The sequence below is a fragment of the Streptopelia decaocto genome, assembly GCF_964273445.1.
Source record: "Streptopelia decaocto genome assembly, chromosome: 1".
NCBI classification, from domain to species: domain Eukaryota; kingdom Metazoa; phylum Chordata; class Aves; order Columbiformes; family Columbidae; genus Streptopelia; species Streptopelia decaocto.
The window spans coordinates 1,595,745-1,621,555 of NC_138663.1; the positions used below are offsets into that span (position 1 = coordinate 1,595,745).

A 25,811-nucleotide genomic window follows, 5' to 3' on the forward strand; every position below is an offset into this window, starting at 1 on the left:
CATAGAATCATAGAATCGTTTTGGTTGGAAAAGACCTTTAAGATTGTTGAGTCCAACCGTTAACCCAACATTGCCAAGTCCACCTCTAAACCAAGTCCAAGGGGATTGCTGATGAGAACTGAATAGAGTCCACATCTATCACAGAACCATTTGGGTTGGAAAAGCCCCTCAAGATCATGGAGTCCAACCATAACCCACCCTATCCCTGCCCCATGTCCTGAGAACCTCATGTCCGTCTGTCCAACCCTCCCGGGATGGTGACTCCAGCACTGCCCTGGGCAGCCTGTTCCAATGCCCCACAGCCCTTTGGGGAAGAAATTGTTCCCCACATCCAACCTCAACCTCCCCTGGTTTGTGTGATGCCCTCACACTTGCACATCGTTCCCTAGTGATGCACAATATGGGCCGGCTCCCCTGAGGCTGTCATGGATAGTGCTGTTCTACGAAGGTCGTCCTCTTCCGCTGGAACAAATAATTGGATGCCAGGTCTCGTGTTCATTTTAGAAGAACCACACGATTTGGAGAGAAAAGACTTGGAGTAAAACTTCAGGAGGAGGAGGAGGAGGAGGTGGTGGTAGGAAGCTCAGCTGGACCAAGAGCTTCACGTTCCAGGTGCTTTGTTTCTGGACAGGAAAGACGAGCGATGCTTTCTAGTTCATCTCCAAGCTGTCCACATTGCTTTGACCAGGGTTCTGCTCCTAGAAGATGACAGAGGTCTGGTCTCCCATACAGGAGCACATTCCAGAGGAGAACATGGCACACATGAGCCTCCCCAGCAGCAACTCGTGGCCGTTGCTCTTGTTGAGGGAGGTAGAAATTGAGCGAATCCAAGGGCTGGGAACACCAGTTATAACTGAAATATTATTAACTAGCAGCCTCCACCATGCTGTTGTTTAAAATTAAATAGGGTCTCCTGTCTTAAATTACAAATCCTAATGTTTTGGAAGTGCTGAAAACATTAATAGGTGTTTCTGTTGGCTATTTTAGAGAGGTAAAGGCTTGAGATTTGGGAAGAGAGATGGGAAAAGGCCACAGAGGAGCTGCAAAGCATGAGGAGATGAGTCTGTGGAGGACACGGGGATGCTTGAGCTGATTCCCTCCAGCGTGGTGTTGGGTAGAGGTAGATGAGAATGAGGAGGTCATTGTAGGTAAAAACTGATGGTGGGGAAATGCTGGTTGTGAGGAGAATGACCCAGCTGAGGATGGAAGAAATTGGCCCATGGACATGGAGAACATCCATGGACACATCCAGATCATTGGCGCCCTTCAGCTGCAGATGCTTTAGGCTTTAGGGAATATTTTGTTGTGTCTCTGACCTTGTTTGTGTTCCTGCAGCCGCCTCGTACACAGACAGCTCTGACGATGAGACCTCCCCCCGCGACAAGCAGCAGAAGAACTCCAAAGGCAGCAGCGACTTCTGCGTGAAGAACATCAAACAGGCGGAATTTGGGCGCCGGGAGATCGAAATTGCTGAACAAGGTAAACGCGGGCGCGTTCCTCAAGCTCCACGTCGTCCTAAGCTGTCTCATGGAGCTCCTCCTTGCCCCAAATCCTCTTCTTGATGTTCAGGACGTTGGCGATGTCTCAACTCCGTTCTGGTCAGAGATAGGGAAATTCTTCTGGATTCGTTGGGGATGGAAAGGAGTTACTGGGTTACACCGTGTAGCTCCAAGCAACCGGCTACTGAAGCGCTGCTCTAGAGTCAGAAGCATTTTGTTAAAACCAGGAGAAAATATAGAATCCATCAAATAAATTGGGTAACTTTGGTTTGGCACCATTGTCTCCAAAAACCCGCAGCAAAGGCAACGCGGTGTTTAGGTCATTGGAGGGATATTGGAGAGACTGATCCGAGCAGCGAGTGTCGCGGTTGAGACGGACAAACGACATGGACCAAATTCTTTCGAGACGAAAGTAATAGGTGTCATTTATTGCTACAAGTGCATTTTTATACAATTCTACCAGTTCATGTATCTTTTCACTATTGGTTCCAAGTTACAGCACTAACATCTCGTTGGTTAATTTTGCTATCATCCATGTTATTCTTCTATCCCCTTCTCTCTCACGGGTACAACTCCATACCTCCGGATACTCCTTTACTCCCATCCTTCTCAAGGGTAAATCTTAATATCTTCAATGCTGATCTCTACTCCCATATTTTCTGTCAAGGATTCCAAAGACCCGCTGCAGTTTCCCACAAGCGAGTCCCACGGCCTCCTCAGCCCGGAGCAGCTTTTCCTGCAGCCTCACCCGGGCGTTCGCGGGTAGAAATTGAAAAATGTGATGATGCTACATCCTAAAGAGACGGGAAAGACCTCAGAGGGTTATCGGGTCCTTTTCAGTGTCATGACCTGTTTCATGCCGGTACCAGCCAGCAGGGCGAGAAGCGCCGCTGCCTGTTTGTTCCGCACTCGTCCCTCTGTCCGTCGCGTTGAGGGGTTTATCCGTTGCTTTCATCTGGTTTTCAGAAATGCCGGCGCTGATGGCTTTGAGGAAGAGAGCGCAGGGGGAGAAGCCGCTGGCCGGGGCCAAGATCGTGGGCTGCACGCACATCACGGCGCAGACAGCTGTAAGGAAACTGCAGACCGAGATTTTTCATGTCTTCGCCCCTAAAACTGACCCCGAGCAGTTCATATAGAGATACAGTCCCTGCATCCAGCACCTTACACCGAGTGTAAAGAGAACTGCCCATTTTATGAACATTTCTAGATAAACAGAGCCTGTGCTTCAGGGCGATGTGATGCTCATACCTATAGATGGTGTGATGATAATTAAGGAAATCGAATTATCTGGATGGTATGAGCAGGAAGAAGCGGGGGTCAGTGGTCAGTGCGGTTACACAGTTCAGGAGCTGTGGTTTATCTTCCAAATATGGGACAGGAGTGCTTTCTTCTGATTAAATTTAGGACTTTGCTGAGTGCAACCTGCATATATATCTATTTATATACACCCACATACACATATATGCTGCGTATGGAATATACTGTGAAGTTTTTACTTACTCTATCCATTTTAAATTGTAAAAAAAAAGAAAAAAAAAAGATTGTGAAATTGTTTCCTGTGCAACTCTGATGCTGCTTAAAACCAACTGCAGATGCCCCAGAAGGTTCCCATGAATAGCAAATAAAAATCCCGGTTGCATGTTGTTCTTTGCATTGTATGTTGTTCTTTGCATTGTATGTTGCTCTTTGCACTGTATGTCGCTCTTTGCACTGTATGTCGCTCTTTGCATTGCATGTCGCTCTTTGCATTGCATGTCGCTCTTTGCACTGTATGTCGCTCTTTGCATTGTATGTCGCTCTTTGCACTGTATGTTGCTCTTTGCATTGCATGTCGCTCTTTGCATTGTATGTCGTTCTTTGCATTGCATGTCGCTCTTTGCATTGCATGTCGCTCTTTGCATTACACGTCTCTGCTTTGCATGTCGCTCTTTGCACTGTATGTCGCTCTTTGCATTGTATGTCGCTCTTTGCACTGTATGTCGCTCTTTGCATTGCATGTCGCTCTTTGCACTGTATGTCGCTCTTTGCATTGCATGTTGCTCTTTGCACTGTATGTCGCTCTTTGCATTGCATGTCGCTCTTTGCACTGTATGTCGTTCTTTGCATTGCATGTCGCTCTTTGCACTGTATGTCGCTCTTTGCATTGCATGTTGCTCTTTGCACTGTATGTCGCTCTTTGCATTGCATGTTGCTCTTTGCACTGTATGTCGTTCTTTGCATTGCATGTCGCTCTTTGCAATGTATGTCGCTCTTTGCATTGTATGTCGTTCTTTGCATTGTATGTTGCTCTTTGCATTGTATGTCGCTCTTTGCATTGTATGTCGTTCTTTGCAATGTATGTCGCTCTTTGCATTGTATGTCGTTCTTTGCATTGTATGTCGCTCTTTGCACTGTATGTCGTTCTTTGCATTGTATGTCGCTCTTTGCGTTGCTCTTTCTGATGTTTTCTGTTTAAATGCAGGTTCTAATGGAGACTCTGGGCGCGCTGGGCGCCCAGTGCCGATGGGCTGCCTGCAACATCTACTCTACCCTTAACGAAGTGGCCGCTGCCCTCGCCGAGAGCGGTAGGAACCTTCACCCCTTTGTTCTTTCTGCTTTCTGTCCAATCATATTTAGCTCATTTACCGTCTCTTATACTTTTCCCTTCATTCTCTTTGATTTAGAATAAACCCGTAGGAGTTGAACAGCACCACATCAATCCCTTCCATTGGTCTAAAAAGCTTAGGAGGATTTTTCTCCAGAGTGTAAAAGTCTGTAGCACAACTGACAGTGACGCACGTTATTGGCCGCCAGGGCTGTGTGAACATGGAAGTTATTTTGCTAGAAGAAACTAAGATAAATTTCATTTCGGTTCTAGAAATTTGAGTCATAACTTTGCCTAAAAGGGCTGAAAGAGAGAATTTTCGGGGAACGTAATTCACTAAACAGAGCTGTCCCTGTTGTTGCTCAACTGGGAGATGCCTTAATTCAAATCTTATTATACTGGGTAAGGTCAGGGCTTTGACCATGAGAGCTGGAGACCCAAAAGAAGCCAAACCCGCCAGCTGGGCTGTTACCTGCTCTTGCTTACTGAAGCTTAATAATAATTATCATAGAATCATTTCAGTTGGATAAGACCTTTAAGATCATCAAGTCCAACCCTTAACCCATCACTGCCAAGTCTACAAATTGCTCATGAGTCAAAATACATTTGGTTCAATTTATGGATAACGTGCCTAACAGGAAGGCAGGTCATCTGACTTGCAGCAAAAGCTTGATTTTGCAAATAAATGTTATTTTTGAGATGGTGTTGCCCTCTCATGTGGTGGACAGAGCTTTTCCTTGGGGGAGAGGAAAAAATGAGGAAGGGTAAAGCTGAGTCCTCTCTGCTGCCTTGTGTGTGTGTCTTCCATGTATCTCTGAAGCTTCTTCTAGAAGGTAGATGTTGAAAAACAATGAGATTGCAAGCAAGAGCGCAGCGGTGCGGGGAGCCCGGCCTGCGGAGCGCCCGGCGCGCGGGGTTCAGCACCATCTCCCTCTCTGTGCCAGGGTTCCCCGTCTTCGCCTGGAAGGGAGAGTCCGAGGACGACTTCTGGTGGTGCATCGACCGCTGCGTCAACGTCGAAGGGTGGCAGCCCAACATGGTGAGACGCGGCCAGCTCTGAAATGTGCTGGAGCACGGGTGGCTCTCATCTGGAGAACAGGAAGAGGGTTTAGGGCTGGTCTGTGCTTTCCTCTTGAATTTAGACCTAACTTAGCGGTTAAGGCTTGGTGCTAACACAGCACCTGCCTTCCAAGTGCTTTACAATTAACTACGCAATGCAGGGAATCCATTTATCTCATAGGTGTGAAGTCAGGGAGGTGGGTTAAATAACTTCTGCGTGTGGGCCTTGCCTACCAAGCAAGGTGTTGTTTAAGGATTTTCTAATTAAGTTTCATTTGCAGACAAACTATTAAACTCCACTACTTCATCAGATGAAGTGGAAAGATCAAATGCAGATCTTCGGAATATCACTTTGTGGAGCAACAGTATCTAAATTCATGGCATCTATTCAAGACAAACATATACTCAGAGGTGCCCCAACAATATCACTTCTGTTACACACTTTTAGGAACAAATACCCAAATATTTAATGACAAGAAATGGAATCTTTTAGCTGCACAGAAGTGCCCTCCAAACATATGGGATGTATTGGTTTGGGTATTTCTTTGAACCCCCAAGTCAGAAGTAAGAAACAGCACCAAGTTTAACAATAACGGTTTCTCAGTGGTTTTTGATAAATTTTTCAAAAACCATTAGGCAAAAAAAGTCATTGAAAAACAAGAGCTGAGTGACACAATGTGAAAATGGCAAAAACTACATTCCAAACAATTTTTATTGCAAGAAACAGAAATCACACAGCAAGCTATACAAATATACATGTTACCGGCTCTAGACAGACAGATGTAGCCCATGGCAGCACTAATTAAGCGTAGTACCTTAGTGCATTAGTACAGAGTTTATTGGGTGCTTAATTTGCTTCCAAAGCAGCTTGCTCCAGTTTAAACCAAACTAATTCAATCTAGCCAGGAAAAACCGACTCAAAGTCAGTATGCTCTGAAAAGGCGTTGCATCCATTTTACCATATTTGATTGAATTCACACTTTTGGTCAATGTGATTTTTCTTATCTAGGCCTGTTGTTTCAGAACAAATTGAGATTTTTAGCTGATTTATGTACGAACACATAACCCGAGGTAACCCAGCTCCACTCTTTGCTGATTTATTCTGCCCTTGTTTCTAGGGAAAACAGAGAAGCCTGAACTAGGTGAGCGGAATAATTTACAGCTGTCAGAAGTGCTGTTTTCATCATGCCGCCGACAGGTTTTGAGCTTATGATCTAAATTAGAGAAAAAGCAATCAAAGGTGGAAGACAGGAGTGCGTCTGTATTGTTTGTTTGCTGGTATCGGCGCGTTTGAGGTGGGTTTTTTGTCCCTCCCGGTTGACAGCTGCTCAATTCCTCGCTGTCACCTTCATCAAAAGCTGTGAGTGTCAAAAATCCGCCCCCAAGCTACGAGTCTAGACGTGGTTGCTGCTTTCTTCTTCTCTTGGAGGAATAATTTCCCATCCAAAATGTCAGTGATTGAAGAACGTACCAGAAAACGCATATTGGATCTCCTCAGACCTCTTGATTCTGCGACGGGTCTGTATCTATCGGTGTATCTTCAGACCTGCTTCTGGAGGACAGAAATAATTGCTGGGGAGCCCCAAATGGCTCAGATCCAGCGGTTCCTGGAGATTTGCATGCCTCATTTTGGAGGTCCATGGTTTTAGAGGCCAGAAATAGGACGCTGGGCACTGGGTGAAGATCAGGTGTGGAAAGGATCTTCATACAGTTATTTCAGAAGAGAGGAGCTGGCAAAGTTGGCCAAAGAAGCAAGACAAGATTATCCTCTCTGGTACGTCCAGTCTCGGGGCTGAAGCGAGATGAACCTGCTCTGCGCCCTGTGCTGGTGGCAGCTTTTCAGACCGTGCGTCATGTTTTATCTCTCCTGTTGAGACTATTTCCCCCGATATCCCAAATCAAGGAGATAATGTCCTCGGGTTGTAGGACCGAGCCTGAGCTGCTGCCCCTGGCAGCCCATCACCTTGGTGTAAATCCAAATTTGACCTCTTTTCATTGAGTCGTAGAGTGGTTTGGGTTGAATGCACCTTAAAGACCAGCCAGTGCCACTGCCATGGGCAGGGACATCTTCACCAGCTCAGGTTGCCCGAATCCTCATCCAACTTGACCATGAACCCTTCCAGCTATGGGGCATCCACAGCTCCTCTGGGCAGCCCATTCCACGTCTCACCACCCTCAGGGTGAAGAATTGTCTCTTGTCTTCTCGTCTCTTCCCATCAACAAAATACCAACGACACCTTTCAGTGTCCTCGATGGTCATTAGCGGTCCTGCAGCGCTTTGAAGATGTTCCGCGTGGGGCTCCGTGCTGTGGTGCAATCAGAAGAGAAGTGCAATCACTGTTCCTACTTCAGAGAAAGCAAAATGGGTCAGATTTGAGCAGGTTTCTGTCAGCCACCATGACCCAAAATCAGGGCGTGAAATACACCCGGGAGCTGCTTTGCTGGCCCCATCAGTCCCGTGTCCAGGTAGGCACTGCAAGGCGTGATGGAGGTGAATTGCAAATAAATAGGGGTGTCTTACAGCCCAAAAATCAGAATAGTCAATATTTGGGCTTCTGTGTAGCGTTAGTCCATGAGGACAGGTAGCTGTGAATACCGAGAGTCTCCAAAAAATAGATACCTTGTGTTTTCTGATGGGAATCACCGACCTTCAGAGGAGTGCTCAGCTTGGACAGGAATGCCTCTTTTTTTCTTATTATTAGTATTTTCTGAAAAATACTGTGTCTGCAGGGCTGAGGGTTTGGTTTGGCTTCCTTTATAACAGAAAGTGATCCGGGACCGCGCTGCCAGCGGGGCATTTCGACGCCACCTCTGACCAAGCCTTCCCAGCACCTCCTGGTGTTCTCACCCCCCCTTTTCTGCAGTGAGTTATTGCCAGCCGTGTTTTGACCTGATCCTGGCTCATTTTAATCAGCTTGTTCTTAGCGAGATCAGCTCCACGGTATCAACTGTTGACCCAACCGAGTTGGAAGGGGACAGGGTGAGATGTTCGTTGGCAGATGGCAACGTGGAATCGGTTAATTGGAGAGAAAAGCACTGAGAGAAACACCTACCGAGGGGATATGGATCCACCTACCGAGGGGATATGGATCCACCTACCGAGGGGACATGGATGCATCTACCAAGGGGATATGGATCCACCTACCGAGGGGACATGGATGCATCTACCAAGGGGATATGGATCCACCTACCGAGGGGATATGGATCCACCTACCGAGGGGACATGGATGCATCTACCAAGGGGATATGGATGCATCTACCAAGGGGATATGGATACACCTACCAAGGGGATATGGATACACCTACCAAGGGGATATGGATACACCAGATCAGTCAAAAATCATAACAATTCAGGGTGGAGGAGCAGGATTCGATATCTCCTGGTGCTTGGGTCAGGGGATGGTCACATCTCCAAAAAGAAACGTCCCTGCAGGCTCGGGGTGATGATAGGAAGATGTTTTTACAGGCATGATGACTCCAGCATCCTCTTCTCTGAGATAAAAGTTCCTCCACTGACTTGCTGTTTGTTTTTTTTCCGTCTCCTGCCTTCCTAGGAAAAAGAAAACTGCCAACCCCCAGAATTCTCTCTTAGAAAGAGGATTATGTGCCCTATTAAATGGGGATTAGTGAAATGAAGACGTCCTGGGAGCCTGGCTGCTGAATGCCCAGCTCGGCTGGCCCAGGGGAGCTGCTCAGCCCACTTAACCCTCACCTGCCTCCACTTCAGGTGGATCTGAGGTCCGCGGGGACGCCGGGGAGTGGGGTCTGTGTGGAAGACGCGTGTTCTGCTCTGGTAGGACACCATGTGTTCTCCAGACACTTGTGGAAGAGCAGCTGCTACACGCAGCCTTCATCTTCGGTGAAAAATCCTACAATCTAGAGAGAAAAAGGTTGTGATCATAGAATCACAGGCAAGTTTAGGTTGGAAGGGACCTTCAAAGCTCCCCCAGTTCCCCCCTGCCATGAGCAGGGACATCTTCACCAGCTCAGGTTGCTCAGAGCCCCGTCCAGCCTGGCCTGGGATGTCTCCAGGGATGGTTCATCCACCACCTCTCTGGGCAACTTAATTTTGGTTTCATGGCTGGAGCTGTTATCCAGAGTTGTGTCCCTGACAGCATGCCCAAGACAATGCCCATGGAGAACCTCAACGCAGCATTTCCAAGCAGCTCTTTGCCCACGCATGACAGAACGGTGGCTCTGCACAGCCACCATGTCGTGTCGTGACAAAGCTCAGCAACGTCGTCTTTGTGCCCTCAATGGGGTTTCTGTCACAGGAGCACGGTGGGAGTGTCCAGTTCTTCTTGGTGGCTGCAGACACTGGTGGAGAACTGAAGGCACGTACACCAGAGGGTCCCTGCTGAGCTCCAGCACTGGCCAGTGAACAGAGGCGCTTGTGCCCGGGTATGACATTTGCATTTTAGGACACCTGCACATCCCACCAGTAGGTTACTAGGGCTTGTTTGACAGTCAGAAGTCTTGGACGTTGGTGTAGTGAACATGCAAAGAGGAAGAGGAGGAGGATGGTGTAGTCAGAAGTCTTTGATGTTGTTGTGGAGAACATGCAAAGAGGAGGAGGATGATGCAGTCAGAAGTCTTTGGTGTTGGTGAAGGGAACATGCAAAGAAGAGGATGATGATGATGATCATTCCATCAGAAGTCTTTGGTGTTGGTGAGGGGAACATGCAAAGAGGAGGATGATGATGATGATCATTCCATCAGAAGTCTTTGACGTTAGTGTAGGGACCATGAAAAGAGAATGATGATGATGATGAGGATGATGGCGATGATGATGATGAGGATGATGGTGATATTGTCAGAAGTCTTTGACATTGGCGTAGGGAACATACAACGAGGATGCTGATGATGATGCTGGTGATGATGTTGTCAGAAGTCTTTGACGTTGGTGTAGGGAGCATACAACGAGGAGGATGATGATGATGGTGGTGGTGGTGGTGATGATGTTGTTGGAAGTCTTTGATGTTTTTGTAGGGAACATACAACGAGGATGATGATGATAATGATGATGGTGGTGGTGGTGGTGATGATGTTGTTGGAAGTCTTTGATGTTGGTGTAGGGAACATACAACGAGGATGATGATGATAATGATGATGGTGGTGGTGGTGGTGATGATGCTGTCAGAAGTCTTTGACGTTGGTGTAGGGAACATACAAAGAGGATGATGATGATGATAATAACAATATGGGGCAATGTGCTCTCAGCCAGCACGATTCCTTGACATTTCACCTGCCGCCCAGTGAAACCCGCTCCCTGTTTTTTGTTAATTCTGAGTCTAATGGGGGTTGCCACATTTCCCACCTTGCTTGGGCCACCTGAGGACACCTGGGTTACAGGAGGACTCTGGGAAATGCACCTGCTTGGGTTCTTTTTCCTTTTCTTGTGTCCTTTTTCCCAGACACGCCAGTGGGTCCCTCTCTGAAGCATTTATTGCTCAGCACCCTCCTTGGGCGCATGTTGAGATGCAGCAGGGGATGCCCCAGAGTGCGTGGGATTGGGGCCGCGTTTGTTAAGAGACAAGTACGTAGGACACAAACACCGAGTCTCTGACTAAACTCCACTGTTTATCACTACCAGTGCGATTTTCTATGATTATCGGAGGTTCTGTACTTACAGGGGTAAAAAATAAGCCTTGGCTTAAAGTCTTTGGTTATTCCGGTGACGCTATAGCACATCACAAAAATACCCGGATAACATCAGCCCACACAAAGGTTTATCTGGACGTGTTGGACTTTCAGCGGTGTTACGATATTCTTGTCCAAAACCATTACCAGGTATTCCCATATGCTGGATGATTGTAGCACCAGCAGAGAACAGACAAGCTCCGAGACACCTCTTCTCACTGCGATTTTTAGACTTCTGTGACTGAATTGTTTTCATGTCTGTCCTTTCCAAAACACGTTTTCAGAGGGCACATTTACTTCCTCATCTTTAATGTTTTTATTAAAGCAGTAAGTCTCAGGCTTTCTCCTCCCCCCTGCAATGTGTCATTAGGAGGAAATGGGTGGCTCAGGAGACTCGTGATCTGATAAAGAAGAGTTTTGTAGTTCTGAGGTTGAGGTTCAAAGCCAGAAGAAATGGGCAGACACCCAAAGTTGTTGTGTCTAAGGTTCAGTATTTTTAACACAGTGTTTTATGGTGCAGTTGCGTTATAATTGGCATTAGTGGCTCTGCACCCTCCTCCTTCTCCTCCCTCATCCTCCTCCTCCATTCTTCTCCTTCATTCTTCTTCTTCTCCATCCTTCTCTTTCTCTCTCCTCCTCCTCCATTCTACTTCTTCTTCTCCATCCTCCTCCTTCTCCATCCTCCTCCATCCTCCTTCTCTTCCATGCTTCTCCTTCTCCATCCTCCTCCTCCTCCTCCATCCTCCTTCTCCTCCAACCTTCTCCTTCTCCATCCTCCTTCTTCTCCATCCTCCTCCTCTGTCCTCCTCTTCCTTCATCCTTCTCCATCCTCCTCTTTCTCCATCTTCCTCCTCCATCCTTCTCCTCCTCCATCCTCCTCTTCTTCCATCCTCCTCTTCTTCCATTCTCCTCCTCCTCCATCCTCTTCCTCCTCCATCCTCCTCCTCCTCCATCCTCCTCCTTCTCCATCCTTCTCCTCTATCCTCCTATTCTTTCATCCTCCTTCTCCATCCTCCTCTTTCTCCATACTTGTCCTCCATCCTCTTTCTTCTCCATCCTTCTCCTCCTCCATCCTCCTTCTCCTTCTTCTTCCTCCTCTTTCTCCCTCCTCCTCCTCCCTCCTCCATTAGCACTCTCATTAGAAAAGCTGATGACTCTGTGCGGTTCAAAGGCTTTTCCATCTGTGCTTCTGGGAGATGCGGAGAGAGGAGCTTCCACAGCAATTTTCCATGTTTCCTCTGGCCTCGCCATGAACATCAAGGTCTGTTGGGATTGTCTGATCCGTTCCCTTTCCAGCAGAACATCGATGAAGCCACTTTCCTGTTCTGAACAGTCGAGTCCTCTCACTTAAGCCGTCACAATGAGATGCCAAAATATGGGCTTGATTAGGAGTGATTTGAGCCTGTGCTTTATCCCTCTTTGGAGGCCTCACTGGATCTCCAGAGCGGTGACCTTGTGGTTCTTTTTCCTACAGATCTTGGATGACGGAGGAGATCTCACTCACTGGATTTACAAGAAATACCCCAACATGTTTAAGAAGATCAAGGGGATAGTCGAGGAGAGCGTGACCGGTGTCCACAGGTACCGGGACAGGCTAGACTGTGAGCGCGGAGATGGTTGCACAAAACACCTCAGGGCGCCAGCAACAAAAGATGCCACAGACTCAACTACATGTTGAACCTCCCCTTTGGTTTTCCTTCAGCTTGGGCTTGGCTTTGCCATAAGAACTGTTTTAAATCTCTCGTCTAGTGAAAGCAACTTGGAACTACTGCTCTGAATTTCAGACAAGGAGCAGAATCACCTACTGCCCGTTGGGTGGGTGGGAAAAGTGCACAGGGTCTTGGTTTCCCACCTGGGAAACAGGGACAATGATCATCTCACCTCGTTTTGCGGATGAAAAAAGGAAGGGATGAGGGTGTCACACAAGAAGGGAGGGTCAAAAGCGCCGTCCTAAACTACATCTATGGGAAGAAGTGAGATTTGGGAAGAGGAATTGAATCTCTAGTTGGGGTGGGAGTCTGGAAAGGGAAAATGAAGTGGTCCACAGACCCAGAGGTGGTTTGTAGAGCCTGATGGAGGGAGCAGGTTCTCCTGCCCAAGCTCTGGAGTGGGAGATGATTTCCAGATTCTCTTCAGAGCCACAGTGTAGTGTTTAAATTCATTTTTAGTGGTTTTGGTGCTACCCTGAGCTCAGTGTGTTCTCAGGAGCAGGAGGTCAGGTTGGGTTCTTCTCCAGCCTGGTTGCTTCTTGTTAGACATCGTGATGGTTACACTCCTGCTGCTCTTCAGAGGGATGTTTTACTGCAGGTGTGGCTGCAGCAGCTTCGTGTGGCTGCAGCAGCTTCGTGTTGCTGCGAGTCTTACCCTCTGTGGCCGTTCCTACTTGAGCTGTAAGAGCTTGATAAGTTACAAGAACCCTCATCTTTTGTGATCTGAAGCAGGATTTGGGGGTTTATCCTTTTGAGGACATCAGAGGATGGTCGTAATATCAGCAGTTCTGAGGCACATGGAATCTAGAGCACCTTCTAATCTGCTATTTGACATTTTTGTGAAATGTGTGTTGCCAGCCTGGTGGTTCTTCAGTAGGAGTGGGAAATGGGTACAAATGTCTGGGGAAGGACAAGTGACCAGGTTCCAGTATAAGTTGGGGAATGACCTATTAGAGAGCAGTGTAGGGGAAAGGGACCTGGGGGTCCTGGGGACAGCAGGGTGACCATGAGCCAGCACTGGGCCCTTGTGGCCAGGAAGCCAATGGGACCTGGGGTGGGTTAGAAGGGGGTGGTCAGTAGGTCAGAGAGGTTCTCCTGCCCCTCTGCTCTGCCCTGGGGAGACCACACCTGGAATCTTGTGTCCAGTTGTGGCCCCTCAGTTCCAGCAGGACAGGGAACTGCTGCAGAGAGTCCAGCGCAGCCACCAAGATGCTGCAGGGAGTGGAGCATCTCCCGTGTGAGGAAAGGCTGAGGGAGCTGGGGCTCTGGAGCTGGACAAGAGGAGACTGAGGGGGGACTCATTCATGGGGATCAGTATGGAAAGGGGGAGTGTCAGGAGGATGGAGCCAGGCTCTTCTGGGTGACAACCAACAGTAGGACAATGGTTAATGGGTACAAACTGCAACACAGGAGGTTCCACTTAAATCTGAGAAGCAACTTGTTCCCGGTGAGGGTGGCAGAGCCTGGCCCAGGCTGCCCAGGGGGTTGTGGAGTCTCCTTCTCTGCAGACATTCCAACCCCCTGGACACCTTCCTGTGTAACCTCATCTGGGTGTTCCTGCTCCATGGGGGATTGCACTGGATGAGCTTTCCAGGGCCCTTCCAGTGATTCTGTGATTCTGTGACTGTGTGTGCTATTTCTCCTGAAATGAGCTCCTGGTAAAAGGTTATTTTTGACCCTCTAGGTGGGCACCGCTTACTCCAGCTAAACAAGGTCTCAAGAGCACCCAACAGTAGAGTGTAGGAAAATATTTTTCCATTGATCATCTCTTTCTTCCCGTATTTGTGACAGGCTGTACCAGTTGTCCAAAGCGGGGAAGCTCTGCGTCCCAGCCATGAATGTCAACGACTCGGTCACGAAGCAGAAGTTTGACAACCTGTACTGCTGCAGAGAGTCCATCCTGGACGGGTACGTGCGTGGCCCCCCAAACGGGGCCGTGTCCCTTGCTCGGGTTGTGTCAGACCCCACAGGGAACTGTCTCCGTGGGTCTCTCCTTCCTGCCACTTTAGGTCATTTTAGATCAATTGATGTGTCAGAGGAGAGCAAAGACCCTTTATCACCTCTGGTCCATGTTATTTCTATCTGCAAGGCATTTTGAGACCGGCTCAGAGGGTCCTAAGGCTTATTTGTACAATTGTATGTAAAGCTCTCCAATGCACACCAGAAAACAAACGTGGAATCTTCTGTTTGTAGGAGAATACTGGAATAGGTTGGGCAGAGAGGTGGTGGCTGAACCATCCCTGGAGACATCCCAGGCCAGGCTGGACGGGGCTCTGAGCAACCTGAGCTGCTGAAGATGTCCCTGCTCATGGCAGGGGGGCAACTGGGGGAGCTGGGAAGGTCCCTTAACCCAAACTGCTCTATGATTCTAGGAATGATCTTGCAGCAAAGACCTCGGCATCTCTAGAAGTCCAAATTCAATATTTTTAACTCAGCTACGTGTATGAATGGGACATCACTTAAATTCTGCTACTGCTCCTCTTTTTGTGGAAAGAACGTCTTCTCTTTTCCCAACATCGGGTGGTTTATCAGCCATAGTGATAGAAGACACTTACTTCCCAGTGCCCTTCGAGGGAGCTCAGCGAGCCTTTGTGCTCTCAGGGTGATGTTAGAACGACATGAAACGGCCTCAAGTTGCGCCAGGGGAGGTTGAGTTTGGATCTGGGGAACAATTTCTTCCCCAAAGGGCTGTGGGGCATTGGAACAGGCTGCCCAGGGCAGTGCTGGAGTCACCATCCCTGGAGGGCTGGACAGACGGACATGAGGTTCTCAGGACATGGGGCAGTGCCAAGGGCAGGTTATGGTTGGACTCTATGATCTTGGAGGCCTTTTCCAACCAAAATGATTCTATGAATCTGTGTTGTCAAGCAACTGCTTCATCACAACCTGGTCTTGCCTTTCTAGTTTCATTTTTTCATCCTTTCCTGTGAATAAACAATAAACCAAAAGGAAGAAAACCAAAGAGGTTGTGGCAGAGCAAGACTTTGTGCTGTAACAGTTATGTGTCTGAAGTGTAGACTTGACTGACTGAACCCCGATCCTGCAGGATTCACAGCCATACGAGCAAGGAGCAGGGATTGCATCCCTCTGTGCTCCCTGTCCCCGGAAAGCCCCAGCAGGCCGGTGGGACGGGGAGCAGCGCTGCAGCGTCCCCACCGCGCTGTGGTTTTTAGGGCTGGACGGGAATCAGCCGCTGACAGATACGTGGGCACCGGGAACACGATGTATCTTCTGAGACTGTTGGGCTTGAGATGCAGAGTGAAACGCTTGAAGCTGTGATCTAGAGAGGGTGTAAATCTCAGGGATCTTTTTTTTCCTCTCTTTTCTAAAATGTATTCTGATGGAATTGGGTGTTCGTGTCCCCACCATCCCCGCTGCCAAATTTTGTCAAAGCCAGGCGAGATTAGGACAAGTTTTACTCTTACAGTTCAGACTATGACATATTATAGTCCCAGTAGACAAGTAAGTGCAGAAGCAAGGACAAATTGGACTTTTCAGATGCATGTTGATGCTGATGAGATGAACACCAGAGGAAAGCTTGCTCGTGGTGCAGAGGAGGAGCCCTCCATGGAGAAGACTTCAAGAGAATAGACTTTTTGTTATGTGTTGATGACTTGGAGTGGCTTAAAGATTAAAGAAGTCTTGAGATCTGCAGTTCTTGGTTCCTTGCTGACGTAGAAATGTCTCCTGTTTAATCAAGTCCATCCGGCCATTGATGTTCATCTGTGCTACCGCTGCCTTCCATCTGGCAGAGGATCTGGAGACCCAACGTAGGTGATCACAGAGTCTCCTCTAACATCTCTTTTCCCAAACCTTGTTGGATTTGTAGTGAAGTGCTTCATTTATCTCCTCAGTTTGGAAGTGGACTTCTAGGTAGTGGTCATCGTTGGCCAGGAGAAGTGAAGAAGACTTTGTTTGTAAAACCTCTGTGTCCAAATCCAGAGGATGATCTTTAAAACGTGTGCAGGTGCCATGTGAGTTAGCGAACCACCCAATATACTCCCGGGGTGATCTGCAACAGGTGTGGCTTCTACCCCATATTTCCATCACTCATTGTTCCAAAAGACTAAATTTTGGGCTCCCTTTCAATGTGATGTTATCCAGCTGTTCCATAACGAGATATTTTATTATTGTCATTCCAAGGGGTTGGACTAAATGACCTCTGAAGATCCCGTCCAGCCCAAATTATGATTCTATGATTGCAGAACCTGACACTAAAGACAGCCAGTGGTTCTTGCTCTTCCTGTCCACCAAAACTGGACAAGTTCAATCAAAATCATCAGCAGGTCTCCAAAATATGTACAACCCGTGAAGTTGCGATGTGGAGCAGCGTAATCCAAGATGCAAAGTGTCGCTAACTGGGTGTTGCTAGAAGCAATAATGGGATAAATGAGGGTGGTGAGAGCCTGGCCCAGGTTGGCCGGAGAGGTGGTGGATGAACCATCCCTGGAGACATCCCAGGCCAGGCTGGACGGGGCTCTGAGCAACCTGAGCTGGTGAAGATGTCCCTGCTCATGGCAGGAGGGGAACTGGGGGAGCTTTGAAGGTCCTTGCAACCCAAACCATTCCAAGATTCTACAAACCCAACCTCAACCTCTTCAACTCAACCTCCCCCACTCAACTTCAACCTCTTTCACCTCCTTGACCCAACTTCAACCCCATCTCAACTTCCTCAAGCTGAGCTGGTGAAGATGTCCCTGCTCATGGCAGGGGTGGCACTGGGGGAGCTTTGAAGGTCCCTTCAACCCAAACCCTTCTGTGATTCCATGAAAACATCTTGATGGAGTAATTCTTCTAATTAAGTAGCCCTTTCAGCTTTATTACGGCCATGTCTGCTCTGTGGTCGTTGAGTTCAAGGCAGCCTCTCTTGTCAGGGTTGGCTGCCCGCTCAAGAGTCGCCCCCAAATTTTGAGTGTGAGGACTCAACTTTCAGCTCCGTGTTCCATGTGCAGCAGTTGCTTTCAGTGGCTCAGAAACATTTAAAATCTTTACAAAAATCTTCTTTATCCTGTTGTCTTCACCTGTGATGGCTGACGGGCCTTATGGGGATTGAAGGGCCTTACACTGGGATTGAAGTTTGGCCCAGGCATCTCAAACTGGGCCAAGAGAAATCCGAGTGGAGATGCAATTAAATCCGCTGTGGTTTTGATCGCAATTCGGTCGGAAATGTAAGGGAATTTCACCTTCCCTGCGCTGCTAACCTATTTACTCGTGGGCTAAAAATAGCCCGGAATGTAGGACACTCTTGGGGGGGAAACCAGAAGGAAACCGAGTGGAAAGCAGAGCTGTGTTTGTGGGATTCTGGCTGTAAATTACCACCTTCCTGCTCCTTCTGTAGTTGTTTCTGAGGGGTAATTTGACTTAAAAAAAAGAGAAATTAAGAAAAGAATATTTATTGAAAACATTTTAAATACTTCTGGAGTGCTAAACCAAAGAGATCCCACAAAAAACCCAACAAAAAGGGATCCAAACCCCAAACCCTTCCCCTCTGTTGCATTTCACTGGTAGCACCCACCCTTCTAGAAGGAAAAAGGCATTTTTTTAGGTGCCCTTTGGGTCTTTTCTGCACCCAGAATTGGGTTTTTTTCTTTCCTTTTTATTTTTTAGCCTTAAAAGAACAACGGACATGATGTTTGGAGGAAAGCAGGTGGTGGTTTGTGGCTACGGGGAGGTAAGAGCTTCGTGATTCCCAGGCGAGTGTCCCTCACACGGCTGTGTCCCCGGGCTCCTCCGTCCTCCTGCCCGTTCTGTGCATCCGCAGGCGGCTCCAGACCTGGCGCTTTTACCAAAACCAAAGATTTTCTTCATTTCCAGTGTATTTCTTTAGTATGAAACAAACACCAAACCTGAATCTTAAAACGCATGACTGTTAAATAGTCTTAATATCTTTCAATATTCAGATGCTAATACATCATATATTAATACTATGCTTATCTATTATATTTATATATAATTTATCTAGCATATTTATGCTTTTTCTATTTACGCATATTTCTATTACACATATTTACGCATATTTCTATTACATATTATATTCTCTATAATATAATATGAACATATCCAGATGCTGAGCCCTGCAGATGTTCTGTGCAGCCGCAGTGTTGCATGCTGAACGGTGGCCAAAAACCATCAATTAATTTTGGCTCACCCCTGTGATTTCACCCCAAAATGGAATCATCATCCTCTCTCAAGGACGGGGATATTCACCCCTTGGCAGTTCTTGTCGGGACCAGTTAACACCAGTTACGATGGGCTGTGCTGCAGGGGCTGTACTGGGACTCTTTTTTTCCGAAGAGCTGAAATCGGACAATTTACTCCTATGAAATCACATTTTTGGGAAAGCTTGGTCATCGAACCATTCCTGAGGGCAGCACACTATGTGCTGTGTAAAGGTTAAAGCTCGTTAACCATTGGAGATTAAACCATTAAGCTTCCTAAATAGAGTAAAGGTTACGAGAGACTCTTCAGCCTGCCCTGAGATAAGCGTAATCTCTCATTGTGGTGCCTTCGGCGGGGACAGGGACTGAAATTAGAAACACTTCTATATTTCTCAGTACCTCTCTCAGCTAAGCTTGGCCTAACCAGGTCCTAGTTTACTCCACATTCAGGAGTTTCATGCACCCCAAAATTGAGAACGTACAACCAGAGCTGTTGGGCATTGGAACAGGCTGCCCAGGGCAGTGCTGGAGTCACCATCCCTGTAGGGCTGGACAGACGGACATGAGGTTCTCAGGACATGGGGCAGGGACAGGGCTGGGTTATGGTTGGACTCCATGATTTGAGCGTCTTTTCCAACCCAAATGATCGGGTGATTCTCCGATTCTCTTCTCCCTCCCCAGGTTGGAAAGGGCTGCTGCGCTGCTCTGAAGGCCATGGGCTCCATAGTGTATGTCACAGAGATCGATCCCATCTGTGCCCTCCAGGCCTGGTAAGCAGTTTGCAACAAGCCCAGCTGCTTCTTTAGGCTTTTTTTTTAATTATTACTTTTCCCAGGAGAACCACCACTCAGCAACGGTCCCTCCAGCCAGGAAAGGCTTCTGCACTAAAGCATCACCCAGTTTATCTATATCCCACGTCCCAGTCTGCATCATCATAACCACAGTGGCCAAGACTTCAACGATATGGCTTAAAAGAGTTTAACAACATGGCTTGAAAGAGTTTCATGATCTGGCTTGAAAGAATTTACCATAATGGCTAGAAAGATTTACATTATATGGCTCGTAAGGGTGTTGGGCATGAACTGCGGCCTTTGGAGAGCAAAGTCGGGCTTTACTGCGCTGTGTACACACCTCACCCGAAAGCGTTTTGGTTTTTGTGTCACTTTTGCTTCACGAACCTCTCCTTGCTAATGCCAGGAGCCTGACATGGGGCTGAACACACACGGCTCTCCCCTTGCATGGACACCTTGTAATTATACCCATAATTATACTTGTTTCCTGCAAATAAAGGTGGTTTTGGTGCAGAGATGCGGCTTCCGCATCCCGAGGTGTGTGATGGGACGTGGCTGGGAAAGCAGAGTCCCAAAAACACCTGCAGCCTTATTAAACCCGCAGCCTCTTCCTAACAGCAAGTGAGAAAACTAATGAGCCCTGCTTAATTAGCAGAGCTGATCAACTTTCGGTTTGCTTGGCGACCTTCACAAGCGGCACATCCAGAAACCCGCGTCCTTAATTGTGAATTTGGTTGTTTGCGGCGACCCCTTCCCTGACTCTGCACAGGGAGCTTGCGGTGGAGGAAACAAAATTGCAGTAAATGGGACATACAGCAGAAAAAATCATCTCTTTTTTTAGTAACTATGATTTTGCAGCTTGCAAGAGTCACCGAAATAAGGACTGACAACAAATCCCAAAAAACCCTGCCCTCGTTAGCCAATGTGCTGAACACACCTTGCTCAGGAAAGACTTGCTGAGAGCTCAGCGCTTGGAAGGGTTGTGTAGCTGCCTAAATATGGATTGTAAATGTAATGGTAGAGATCTGTAGGCTTGGGGTGATTCGGGTTGTTTTTTAGGATGATCTAAATCCACACCAGGAAGGATCCTGCAGCAGGAGGGAGTATCTGCATCTCTGGGTGCGCTTTGCAGGAGTAGCGGCTTTAAAAAGATCCGTCTCGACTGCAAATCGAGATTTGCAGATGTGGAGCTGTTGACAGAAAATGTGAAAGCCCCAAAATCTCCTCTCACTTCTCCCCCAACAGTCCCAAATCCTCCAGGTTGACTCCTGATGGTTTGGGGTACGTGGTCCTTTGCGTGCTGCTGCTTTCCAGCCGGGTCTTAAAATGAGTTAAAATGAGTATCTAAGAATCACGTGATGGGGTTTATTTTCTATTTTTGTCATGTTTTTGCTGCTTCTCAGACTTTTTCCCCCTTCTCCTCTTAGCATGGATGGATTCCGGCTGGTGAAACTCAATGAAGTCATCAGACAAGTTGATATTGTCATCACCTGCACAGGTAACGTGGTCCCCGAGACGGGAGGACAGGTCGCTGGAGATGTGCACCCATAACGGGCCTGTCTGTTCCCAAAGGAAAAGGCGAAAGGATGGGGAAAGCAAAGACGGGTATTAGTGATGGGTATCGCTGTCTGGCAGGTAACAAGAACGTGGTGACGAGGGAACATCTGGATCGGATGAAGAACAGCTGCATCGTCTGCAACATGGGGCACTCCAACACCGAGATTGATGTGGTGAGCACAGGGACATGTGTCGGGAGCGGGGGTGGCACCGGGGGGGCGACGGGGATTTTGGGACCTTCTGGCAGCCTTGTCTGATCCGTCCTCCTTGTCTCCCAGGAGGAGACAAAATAATCCGTCGCTCCCCATGTCTCAGCAGACGCTGCCAGACATGTCATTGCCATTCCTGTGATCCCAAAGGTTGCCAGGGAGCCAGACAAACAGCTCCAGCTTCCAGCGTAGTGTCTGGTGTCAGAGAATCATAGAATGGTTTGGGTTGGAGGGACCTTCCCAGCTCCCCCAGCCCCCTGCCATGGGCAGGGACATCTTCAGCAGCTCAGGTTGCTCAGAGCCCCGTCCAGCCTGGCCTGGGATGTCTCAGGGATGGTTCCTCCACCACCTCTCTGGGTACCTGGGCCAGGCTCTCACCACCCTCAGGGCAACAATTCCTTCCTCATGTCCAGCCTGAATCTCCCTCCTTTCGTTTAAACCATCACCCCTTGTCCTGTCACAACAAGCCCTGCTCAAAATCTGTCCCATCTTTCTTATGGGCCACTTTGAAGCACTGAAAGGCCACACCAAGGTCTCCCTGGAGCTTCTGTTCTCCAGCTGAACAGCCCAACTCTCTCACCTGTCCCCAGCAGAGCTGTTCCAGCCTCGGGTCATTCCTGGGGCTCTCTGGCCCCTCTCCAGCAGGTCCATGTGTGTCCTGTGCTGAGGACCCAGAGCTGGACCAGAGTAGTGTCTGGTGTCCACCAGCCTCACTCCTTCCCCTAGAAAGTCGGTGAATCGCCCTCTGCAGCCCAATCCCTCTGCTTTTGTGTTATTTTACCATGAAGACCCAGCCAAGAGTTCAGTTTGGTGCAGCTCATCCCCACCGAGCTTTACCAACCAGCACTGAAATTGGCTCATTGGTGCTTAGAGCTGAGTACAAAACCAGGAGAGCCCTGTCTGAAGGAGAATTTCTTGGCCAAATCCACTGGTTTAAAGCCTTTTTCTGTGCTGGACCGAAGCGACAGCGGCCATGCAGAGTTGAGTTGGTGACCACGAATCCTCTTCAGCCAGAAGAGCTCGAACAATAGTTGTTGCTGGAGCTTTGATGTATTGTAATCATAAAAATATCTCCAGGTTATAATTCATAAAGCTTTCGTCGGTCTGTGGCTGCAACCGGACCCGAAGGAAACTATAAACTCAGGACGATGTCAACGAGTTGTTTCCTCTTTTCATTCCTATTATGTAGCTTCTGTTTTTTTGACCTTTTTCCAGCGCGTTAACCATTTTACTGCTGTGTTTCAGGCGAGCCTGCGTACTCCCGAGCTCACCTGGGAGAGGGTGAGGTCCCAGGTGGACCATGTCATCTGGCCAGATGGGAAGAGAATTGTCCTCCTGGCCGAGGTGAGTTTTAGGCAAAAGAGCAGGAATTTACCACCTGTTCTCTGCTTGTGGAGGAAGAACACGAGGCTGGATGAGCGGTGGAGCTGAAGTATGTCCAGAAATTGCCTCCTTGGGCCTCATCAGCTCAACGGTCTCTCTGGTTCAGAGGTTTGGTGTGACCCTGGTGTGGCCCATGAGTTACTGGAAGGTAGAAAAGCTCCTGTGTTTTTCTTTACCCATCTCCAGAGTGCAGGGTATTTAGTCATATTTTAACTTCTAAATAGTTGTACTGAGCTATAGGAACAACCAGGATCTTGGGATTCAAGCGCACGTGGTAAATGTTGTGTCACCCCAGCAGGGACTCACCTCACCCGTGGTTCTTGTATCTGCTGTAGGGCTATAAGCTGGTTTTTGTGCCGTGTTGAGATAACAGCCGCTTTTTGCTCCCCAGGGCCGCCTGCTGAACCTGAGCTGCTCCACTGTCCCCACCTTCGTCTTGTCCATCACGGCCACCACGCAGGCGAGTAGCGTTTGGGCTGAGCCCAGAGCGGCGTCTCGCTCCATAACAGGCAGCAGTTACTGACCTAAGTGTCTTCTCCATCCAGGCTTTGGCGTTGATAGAGCTGTACAACGCTCCCGAAGGCCGCTACAAACAAGACGTGTACTTGCTGCCTAAGAAAATGGGTAAAGATGGACTCATTGCCTTCTCTTTTTCGGTTTGGAGATGGAGCAGGTGGGAGGTTTTGCCGGGCTGGGCTGGGGACGCGTGGGGTGTCGCAGCCTCCTGTGCTCTCGTGGTTGAGCTCAGGGTTTTCCAGCGGGTCCTTCCCGCTGGCTCTGGGCTCTTGGCTCAGTCGCACGCGTTGTTTCTCCATCCCACCTGGGGAAAACAGGCTGATGTGCTTGGCCGAGCGCGGGAGTCGTTCCGCACTGGCGCTGGGGATTTTCACATCGGGCTGCGAGGACACGTTGTCCCAGCTCTGCCAGCACAGCCCTCTCCTGGGGACACCGCTTTACTGACCACGCTTTTGCTGCAAAACTGGACTTTTTTTGGCATTAATGGCATTATTTGAGACCAGGTGCAGCTTGTCCCCAAGCTTGGGCATTAGGTGTGACCTACCAGCAATGTGCTGCGATCCTGCAGCAGTGGATCCCCCGCGCCTGCCCGAGGGACAGTGTGACGAGCAGCAGCCCCAGGCGAAGGGTATTTCAGAGCAAGGCTTTCCCCTGCAGCCCAAAATAGACGAGAACTTGGGTTTTCCTCAATCAGCATGAAACTTAATCCCACAATTCTGCAGCAAAGGCGTGAAGAGCGGTGCCTTTCCCAACTTGGCCTTTAGGGATGTGGAGGGAACCAGGAGGGGACTCGTTATCTTCCTCTTCCCCATACTAACGAGGCTTGGAATCGTTTCAGATGAGTACGTGGCCAGCCTTCACCTCCCGACCTTCGACGCCCACCTGACAGAACTCACGGACGAACAAGCAAAATACCTGGGACTGAATAAGAACGGACCTTTCAAACCAAACTACTACAGGTGCTGCTCCTCAACCTCTCTCTTTCTTCTTTCCTGAGCGTGGGGTGCACGTTGGGGGGCACAGAAGGGATGGGGTTTAATCCCCTGAGAAGATACCAAACACTATCTGATTGTTCCCATCGCCATGTAGAAACGGGACCAGCCAGGCAGGGGACAGCAAAGCACTTGGTAGTACACGAGCTCCTCCGCTCTCCTCCTCTAGCACCAGCCCCCCCAAAAATAATCATAATTATCAATATAAGCCCCTGGATCGCTGCCCTTTCCAGGGTTGTGTTTGTGGCCAACGCCGCGATGCATTTTTTAACCACGAAAATGAAATGGCTTTGCACAAACACAGATCAGATCGTTTATTTGCACGAAAGGTGTTTTCTTGGCCTGTGGGTGTTCAGCGCTTACACAAGAGCAACGCTGCTCCAAAACCCTCCGTTTTTGGGGTTTGGTGGGTTTTGCCGGATCCTGAGCTGGTTTGTTTCTCCTTCCCTGTGTTATGTGCAAGGTTACGGTGCTGCCACGTGGTGGAATTTCCTCCGGTTCCATTTTCTTTGCCTGGTCTCCGTGTCCTTGTGGCTTGTCCCACGGGTGCAGATGCGCTCGCACAGCTGCAGCTCCGCGTCCCGCAGGGATTTAAGCCTCCAGATACAAAAAGCAAAGAGTCAAATTTCCCCAAATGCCCTATTTTGCTGTGTGTGTCGAGCAGGAGGTGAGAGGAGATCTCCAGGTGCACAGAGCCTCTTTTCCTGGCTACAACACGCAATTACACTTCACCCTGTGCAGCTCAACAGGCTTGTGTCATTAAAGCAAGCACATCTCATGTGTAGCTTCGTTTGTGATAGAAATCAGTCTCCTTTTAGTTCCAGGCCTAATGGGAGCCTTCCCGATAAATTCAACCAGTTTAAGCCAGGCTTTGTTGTCTAAGCTCTTGCAGCTTTGGTGCATCCTCCCCAGTTTCTGAGCCACAAACTCAGCTCAGTCCCTGAATCAATCGGGAAATGTTGAATTTTCCCCTTTCCATACTTGAAATGAAAAGCAGCATTTGAGCAGCGAGGGCAGGCGGCTAAATACAATGTGCTATTTGTGGGGGAGGAGGTGACCTTATTTAGACCCTTTCTAAATAATTAATGTTCTTGGTGTCTCCCCTCCCAAAACACACCCTGTTGGCGCTGGGGGGTCTTCGCGTCCCTTCCCCAGCACACACCAAACCCTCATTTGCTCTTTTCTTTCCCCAGATATTAAGTTCCTGCCGCTGTATCCTAGAGAATCGTGAGGAACAAGAACCCAAGTCTTTTCTCAACTACTGTACAGGATCAAACAGCGCAAGCTTCCTAAGTTAGAGCCGGGCTTGCTCACATCGTAGACAGTGTGTTTAGGTTATTTATTTATTAAATTAGGATACTGTACATGCGGCCTCTGCCACTGGTGTTTGTGCTGCCGCGGGACTGCGAGACGGTGGATTTCTCTCCATTTGTTTCATTTTTCTCTTCGGGTTGTTCTTTTCTCGGGGCTGGGAGGGTGAGGAAGGCGGGGAAGGCGCTGGAATCGAATAACTGAGATGGACCTGGAATCGTTTAGCACCGGTGATCCGACGTGCGGGACAGGAGCGGCGGGATCCAGCTCGGAGGGCGTGCGTTGCTGTCGGTTGTCATCGCGGAGCAGCATCGTGGGAGCCGCCTGGCTTCGCTTTTCTCGTGCCATTAGACAACGCAGCGAAGAAACCTCGTTTGCTCCAAGCGCTGCCGACCGGCCGGTG

At 48.7% G+C, this 25,811-nt stretch overlaps 1 protein-coding gene across 1 annotated transcript in view; it reads left to right on the forward strand.

The window, feature by feature from the left end:
- Positions 1-25,461, forward strand: part of AHCYL2 (adenosylhomocysteinase like 2) — a 31,992-nt gene extending 6,531 nt beyond the window's left edge. Inside the window, exons 2-16 of the mRNA XM_082059424.1 lie at positions 1,336-1,479; positions 2,466-2,566; positions 3,961-4,063; positions 5,028-5,122; positions 12,257-12,363; positions 14,283-14,399; positions 18,099-18,162; positions 19,331-19,419; positions 20,868-20,938; positions 21,076-21,170; positions 22,452-22,550; positions 22,981-23,049; positions 23,135-23,213; positions 23,944-24,064; positions 25,291-25,461. Coding sequence (XP_081915550.1) covers positions 2,468-2,566; positions 3,961-4,063; positions 5,028-5,122; positions 12,257-12,363; positions 14,283-14,399; positions 18,099-18,162; positions 19,331-19,419; positions 20,868-20,938; positions 21,076-21,170; positions 22,452-22,550; positions 22,981-23,049; positions 23,135-23,213; positions 23,944-24,064; positions 25,291-25,297 — 1,215 coding nt within the window. The 5' untranslated portion in view covers positions 1,336-1,479; positions 2,466-2,467 and the 3' untranslated portion in view covers positions 25,298-25,461. The remainder of the gene's footprint in view (positions 1-1,335; positions 1,480-2,465; positions 2,567-3,960; positions 4,064-5,027; positions 5,123-12,256; positions 12,364-14,282; positions 14,400-18,098; positions 18,163-19,330; positions 19,420-20,867; positions 20,939-21,075; positions 21,171-22,451; positions 22,551-22,980; positions 23,050-23,134; positions 23,214-23,943; positions 24,065-25,290) is intronic.
- Positions 25,462-25,811: the final 350 nt, after the last annotated feature.